This window comes from Brassica oleracea, chromosome C2 (genome assembly GCF_000695525.1).
Source record: "Brassica oleracea var. oleracea cultivar TO1000 chromosome C2, BOL, whole genome shotgun sequence".
NCBI lineage: Eukaryota > Viridiplantae > Streptophyta > Magnoliopsida > Brassicales > Brassicaceae > Brassica > Brassica oleracea.
In genome coordinates this window covers 24,093,131-24,101,220 of record NC_027749.1, presented here as the reverse complement: position 1 = coordinate 24,101,220, position 8,090 = coordinate 24,093,131, and the positions used below count along the sequence as shown (strand labels likewise).

Here is an 8,090-nt window from a genome sequence, read left to right as displayed (position 1 = left end):
TCTCGTCAAGAGCTTTAATTTGGTATCTGGCTCGTTGTCTGGATCCACCGGAGTTGAGAGATAGAGCTGTTTGAAGTTCGTCGGGAATTAGGGTTTTTACTGCTCGGATTTATTTCTGGTTTTTAGGGTTAGGGTTTATGAGAGTAACGTCGTGCTGATAACGTGTTGTAAATGAAGTGTTGGGGAAATACTTCTGTTATTATTACTGTCGACCAGAAGGTCCATATATATACAAGGTATTAGACCGTCATAAGATCATGTTTATCCTAACAAGATAAGGATAAGGATAAACACTATGTTACAGATATACATGGAATATATACTAGATAAACACATAGTCTCTGGTTGTCTCTATCATGTCCCAGATTGGGCCTGTAGTACGGGCTGGTCCATGGTCGATCATCATTTGGTTTATAACATTCCTAATCTAGATCTCTTTTTTTGTCTCTGCTTTTGCCTTTAAAACAGAATTTCAAACTTACATTCTCTGTTTACCTTAAGCAGGAAAAGTAACCACCTTTAGTTTCGACTTAGAGCACCCACAACCCAGAACCGACGACTATAACCAAGAAACAACTTTTGGAATATTTTATTACTTTTTCTTTTATTCGTCCGAAATTATAATAAAAAAAAAAACTGATCAATCGTGGGTCGCCACGCGTAGTGGGACCCGTGAACAGTAACTAACTTGCACATGAATGAATCCTTATGCAAGAGTTTATGGGGGCACAGAAACCTGAAAAACAGGCACAGAAACCTGAAAAACAAATATTATAATACTTTTTCTCCTGACAAATATTGCTAAGGACTTGGCGTTGGGGGTGCTCTTATGTTGCTACACCTCATTCAAGCTGGGGCAGAGTTATTCCCAATGGTCTAGGCTTACGCTGATTATTGGAAGTTATGTTTTCAACACTTAATTTTATAAAACCATCTACAGTATTGGTGTAATATCTTTTTGGCTCATTCACAGTGAAGCAAATAATGCCACATGGGATTAACTCATCTTTGATCAAGATTTCCGAGTGATACCTCCTATGCATATATAACTCGCTATAACATTATACAAGTCATGGTCCTCTGTAAATATACGCTTACACTTTAAGAACATGCTTCTCTCAGTTTCAAAAGGTAAATTATGATCTCCCTATTGTTATTTGTATATGTTGTGTTATGTTGAATGACTTTGTATGTCCGACCTTTCGTATTTAGAGAGTTGCTGAAGGTATTGACAAATGAAAACTAAGGCTAAATGTTGATATTAAAAATGGGCAAATGTGAGTAAATAAAAATAAATTATGGTAAATTTAAGTTAATTATCTATATAATAAAACCTAAGTACAAAAATATTATTCAAAAATCATCAAATAAAATCAAACAACAATCAGCTACACTCTAACAATTAACAATATTGTTTTTTTTTTAAATCATAATCACTTTGGATGGCATTGATTACTTGATAGAAACATTAATAAGTTCTCATTATCTACATCAATAAATTTAAAAGACAACGTATAAGAGAAAAGAAATATCTACATGTTCAAAAACAAATGATAAAAAGAGAAATAATCCATAATATATATATATATATATATATATTAACTTTCAGCTATGATTTCAAGTAATTTTATTTTACTTACTTTTATAGTAAAGGTATAAAAACATTGAAACATCTAAAATAATTACATTAATGAAAAAGGAAAATTTCTTATTAATTTGTCAAGCATTTATATTCTAATAAGAACAACGAAATGAATAGTGAAGATTAATATTATTTTAAGTTGAGAAAAAACGATATATTAGTATTAAAATTTAAGGTAGGGTTAATTAATTTTCACTTACTTATTACCCGCCCTAACCCTACGTTTCAAAATGGTTAATCTTTCAAGTAAAAATATTATAAATATCATCGTGACATCATATTGTTATGCAAAACAGCTAAATTTTAAAAGATTATTAACTTTTTTTAAAAAATTAAAGAAAGTATTATAATATTAAGAAATCCATCATCTAAAATTAAAATTAGGCGGAGTTCAACAACAAGGAAAAAAATAATTTATATTTATCTTCATCATCATCTTTGTTGTTAGTTGAGTATTTTTTGGTTCAATAAATACATTGAAATATTTGAAATGGAAACAATTAGATTTGCACTTTTATTATTTTAATCAGCTCTTCAATATCATACTTAGTTTAGCATAAACCGTAACAGAATGCAGTCATGTTTAGTCCAATCTATTCATACAAATAATAATCATGAGAACCACGAGCCATTTTTAAGATCCCAAAATATAGAAAATCACAATCAACCAACTAACTACGAATTCAAAATTATCAAAAAACATACAACGAGAATACCTGCACCTCATCCACTCAAATAATAATATATTAAATTATAGAACTTATTAATATAGAAACAAACATCAAATAAAACATAATTAATCTTAACACGTAATCCCTCCGCACACCCTAAGACCATCTCCACTGGTTTACTCTATTTTTTCCTCTAAAACAGAGTAACTCTATAATAGAATTGGATGTTGCTCCAATAGTACTCTATTTTATAGTGAAAAATAGAGTGATGAACAAAAAAATAAAAAAGTTACTCTATATATAGAGTAAAAAATAGGTTTACACTATTATAGAGTAGAAAAGAGAGTACCATTGGAGCATTTTTACTCTAAATTCTATTTTAGAGGAGAAAATAGAGTGAAGTTAGATATGCCCTAACATTCTTAAAAACTATAAATTTTATTATACGTTTCTTTTCCAAAAGCTTACACAAAACACATGCAAAAAATGCTTAATTATATAATTACATACATCATATGTAAATCACATTCCGCGCGTAGCGCGGACCGACCCTAGTTTAAAGTATAATATATTTGATACATTGGAGATAGTCTAAATCACTATAGTGAATTTATTGATTTAAAAAACAATACTTGAAAAGAAATATTCACCAAATGTATTTTTCAGTCTATTTAATGATTTAAAAAATAATATCAACTTAAGAAAATATTCACCAAATGCACTGATCGATTCTCGTGTCCCACCCAATAAACCGAGCGGTAAATATAGTTGAATATTCACGATTTAGAAAATATAATAATTTAGCAAAAAAATTAATAAATTTAATGTAAAGATCATATGGTTTTTTTTATCATGACATATACAGTTTCATATTGATTCCGCAAACCAAATTGATAATTCTACATCCATGTGAACGATGAGATATAGTTATTTTCTGACACTATATGCTAAATTATCCGTCGTTAAATTTTCCGTTCGAGGTATACGAATGATCTTTGAGTTGAAGAAACTTTCTTTCAAATTTTTGATGTCTTCGAAATAATTTTCAAACACCGGTCATCTTCTGGTTTTGAAATTATCTTCACCAATTGAAAACAATTCGTTGAAAACGTAAACTGAAACTCACGCAATTTCCTCATACACTCAATTGCTTATATTAACGCCTTCACTTCCGAGTAAAGAGGTGAGAGAATTGCCCTAACGTTTCTTACCCCCATCAGTTTGTCAAAACCCTCGAGAGTGCTATACCAACATTGTCATGAATAGGGTTCTTTCTTTCCATGAACCATCTGTAAAGCATCATCGTCCTGGAATTGATGGTAAAATCTGAACCTCTACATGTTGTGTTGCCCGATGTGTATAAACTTTAAAGATCGTATGGTTTTTATGTATTAACTTTCATAAATTTAAAAGCCTTATACTCCCTCTGTTTCATAATAAGTATCATTCTAATATTTTTTTTTTGTTACACAAAAAGTGTCACTTTACAATTTCGATGCAAATTATATTTACTTTCAGCTGAAAATTAATTACAAACTGCATTGATTTTATAAATAATTTTATTTATCTCAAATACTATTGATCAGAGAGGTGTAATTAATAACAACTTACATATATTTCAACAACTTTTTAATATGTGTGAAAATATCATTGAGACACTTATTCAGAAACGGGGGAGTATTTGGTTACATCCAAAACCGACCGTAGTTACATTACAAATATTTTAAAGTGTTCACCAATTCCTCTTATGTAGATATTACAAGATAATAAGTACTCACTATGTATTTAAGGGTGGGCATTTTATCCAGTTAAATTTGATTTGATTCATTATTCGCCTCGATTCGATCCAAAAAATTCCGGATATCCGTAGGTATTTGAAACAAAGCAAATACTAAAATCAATATCCGTTAAAAAGAAGCAAATCACAAATATTAAAAAAATTTAGAGATGGATATCCAATCCACTCCAACGTTTATACAAATTGATGTATATCTACATTTAAATATAAAGTTTTAAATGTATGATATTATATAATTATTATTTAACATATAGTTTATTAAATTTTTTTTTAAAAGTTACTTATTAAAAATATTAAATTAAAAAAATATATATAAAATCTTTATACAAAACTACAACTTTTCTAAGAATATTTGTTTTATAAGAAAATTTATTAATTTTAAAAATTTATAAAACATATAGCTCATTAATTTTTTACTTTACATAAAAAGATATATCTAAAAAATAAATGTGTATTATTTTTTCTAGATTTACTTGTATTGAACAAAGTGGTTGAAATTTCCGTAAATATCCGTGGATATTCAGAAATTTTTAAAAAATTCCAAATATCCGAAATACCGAATATCCATATTTTTGCGAAGTAAAGCCAATGAGAAAATTAGATATCAATGAAGTACGAAACAAATCACAGATACTGAAAAGTATGGTACTATTCGATCCATGCCGTGCCAAGGCCTATATGTATTAGTATTACCACGATGTCGGGTACAAGTTGTCGGTTCGCTATCACCGAGAACACAATTCATAGAATATGAAACAGAAAAAGACCACCAAACTGAAAAATACTTGTTTGGTTTGATGCATGTGTTGCTATGTCACGGTTCATGTTGCGTCTCGATTCAAATTTGAGACGAGAGACTACGAATGATAATAGTACACGATTCGCTGCTATGTAAAGAGACGATCGACGATGCTTCCCGGCACCATCTGTCCATTTTAATATTCTAATCATTTCCTCTCTCAAACATGTCGAAGATGGCATCCCACACATTAACATATATATCTCATTATATCTAGCAGTTCAAGTTATCGTATTCTCGCTCATATGTATCCTCCTGTTTTTTTTAATCATCATCTTTATGTTTAGCTTTAGAAAATTAGCTGAACATATCCGATTACGTTGAAATGTATTAATACAATTTCAAAGATCATGCCACCACCCCTAGACTATTAACTTCACGGGATAAGTATTAAGAACAAGGAACCACGATATTTTTGTTTTCATTGTAACGTTAATATATAGAGTGACGTTATTAAGCTTCTTCCAGCGTGGCACTAGTCAATAAGTCAATGGACCGACACCACCGACATTACGTCTTTTAGCCAATCAGAACACGCTTTTGGGTCCTACACTAGGACAAACTCCAAGATTTATATACACGTGTTGACTTCTAATTGCTTATTATCACTTTTCTCTCTGTCTCATTTTTATGTCGTCTTTCTATTTTTCTGAACGTTTGTCCACCGTCCAATTTTCACTAATAGTCGACACGTGTCTTCCCATCTATGGTGAGTTAAATAGTTAGTACTAACTCTCTTCTTTCTTTAACTATTTATGGGATTTACAATTGCATCCATATATATGTTATTTTATAAAGAAAACCCCAAACCTCAAGGGCGCAGCGATAGAGATCAGAAGCGTGGAAGAGTTCTCTTGGCTGAACGCTTCTTACTCTCCCGTTGTTAAGCAGCTGCTGGATACAGACTCGAGAGCTTACTACTTCGGGGACCAAGAAACAAACTCTGAGCCAAAAGCGAGGAACCCGAAGTACTTGTCATTACTAAACCACCTCAGATTCTACATTCCCGAGATCTATCCTCAGCTGGAAAAGATCGTTTTCCTAGACGACGACGTTGTTGTTCAGAAAGATTTGACTCCACTCTTCTCCTTAGACCTTCACGGAAACGTCAACGGAGCCGTGGAGACGTGTCTTGAAGCCTTTCACCGTTATTACAAGTACCTAAACTTCTCTGACCCTCTCATCAGCTCAAAGTTCGATCCGCAAGCGTGCGGATGGGCCTTTGGTATGAACGTTTTCGATCTCATAGCGTGGAGGAAAGCGAACGTGACTGGTAGGTACCATTACTGGCAAGGGAAGAACAGAGAGAGAACGCTTTGGAAGCTAGGGACTCTTCCTCCGGGTCTGTTGGCTTTCTATGGTCTCACCGAGCCGCTAGACAGAAGATGGCATGTCTTGGGGTTAGGCTACGATGTCAACATTGATAACCGTTTGATAGAAACCGCGGCTGTGATTCATTATAATGGCAACATGAAGCCTTGGCTAAAGATTGGTATTGGTAGGTATAAACCTTTTTGGTTGAAGTTTTTGAACTCTAGCCATCCTTATTTACAAGATTGTGTCACAGCTTAGAAGAAAAAAGACTTTTTGAGAGAGTTGAGAAGATTCTTATACACTTTGAAGATTCTTTTTTGTTTTGGAATGTTTTGTAGAGCTCAGAAAGTTTGTCAGGTTCAGATTTTCTCTGAAGACTGTTGTTCTCTTCTTATGGTCTGGAGAGCAATTTATAATCACACATTAGAAGGTCCATGATGTACTTATGGTTTAATAGATTACAGGGATACTTATTTTATTTTGTGAGCTTTTTGTTATATTTATGTTTATCTTCTAAGGATGGATGGATAAATTATTTCATTTTGTTTTCAAAGCTGTAATATTCTCTGCATTTAATGATTTTTTCCTGCAAATAATCAACAGGCTTTCCCAAGTTAACTCTCGAGTCTCGACCCCTTCATTGGTTCTATTTCAACATGAATTTGACACAACAAGAAGTTAACATGTATCTGTTGGAGCAGTGAATGCCATTATGCTGGTAGTCATCTTCATGCACCCAACAGCTACTCTAATACTTATAAATTTATCATTTTAATACAAACACTGAGTTAAATTAAATGCTGAACACCATATATATTCAAAAGAAATGAAAAAGAGCCATCTCTCTCTCTCTCTCTGACCTTAGTTTTTTAGGCAAGATTGGTTTTCCATTCAAAAGTTTGTTATAGTTGCTGAATATATAACTAAAGCGTAGCTACAGAGAGAAACATGTTTTAAAGCCTCCGGAAAACAACAAATAGACAAGATATCGAAATGCTACAAAGATCCGATACACCAAAAAAAAAAGGAAAAACAAAGAACCGAGGTTCGACCGGTTTGTGCCTGTAAACCGAAATCGAACTAAATCAACTGAATCATATGCACGATTTGGTTTGGTTAGTAATGAAAGCCCTAGCTAGGTCTCGAACACTAATATTAACTAGACCATGCGGTTTGAATTTTCGGTTTTTGGTTATTTATTTAACTAAATAATGTATTTGTAATATTTGATGTATTATATTCACCAAGTAAATATTTTTTTTGGCATCTTAAACCATCTAATTACGATAAATATTCGATATCATATAATAGACGTAATTACAGAATTGTAGACGATATATAAAAAAATGGTTATTAATGTAAAATATGAAGAAATATTATATTATGACTTCGTATGGCATAAAAGATTATAAATTAATTATACATGTTTAAAGAAAATAAAATGATTTTTAAACTTCTATGAAAAATTTAACATATAAAAAAGGGTGATGAATTAGTCATCAAATTGTAAATAATTTCATAATTTTGTTAATAATAAATTATTTATAGTCTTTGTTTTTCGTCAAGATAATTATTAAATGTCCATAACATTAATATGTTAAAAGACCATATTATGAAAGCCCATGCTGTAACAGTTTTTTTCGGGAAGTGTAACAAAAAAAAAATTACCTTTAATTCTTCGTTTTGTTTAAGTTCTGTGTCGGTAAAAGATTAAAAAAATCTTTCTATCTTTTTCAATGTTCAATTTGAAGCTTATTATGCGAAAATCATACGCAAATATAGGCAATTGGTTGGAATCTCTATATCTTTATATTCTTATAAATTTTAAATTTATTGTTTCCTCTTCTGCAAGCAAATCAATTACCG

At 31.3% G+C, this 8,090-nt stretch overlaps 2 protein-coding genes across 2 annotated transcripts in view; both read left to right on the top strand.

Moving 5' to 3' along the window:
- Positions 1-6,542, top strand: part of LOC106323798 (probable galacturonosyltransferase 11) — an 11,383-nt gene extending 4,841 nt beyond the window's left edge. Inside the window, exon 2 of the mRNA XM_013761866.1 lies at positions 5,709-6,542. Coding sequence (XP_013617320.1) covers positions 5,709-6,482 — 774 coding nt within the window. The 3' untranslated portion in view covers positions 6,483-6,542. The remainder of the gene's footprint in view (positions 1-5,708) is intronic.
- A 394-nt stretch (positions 6,543-6,936) lies between these two features.
- LOC106323797 overlaps positions 6,937-8,090 on the top strand; it is a 5,976-nt gene continuing 4,822 nt past the window's right edge. Inside the window, exon 1 of the mRNA XM_013761865.1 lies at positions 6,937-6,942. Coding sequence (XP_013617319.1) covers positions 6,937-6,942 — 6 coding nt within the window. The remainder of the gene's footprint in view (positions 6,943-8,090) is intronic.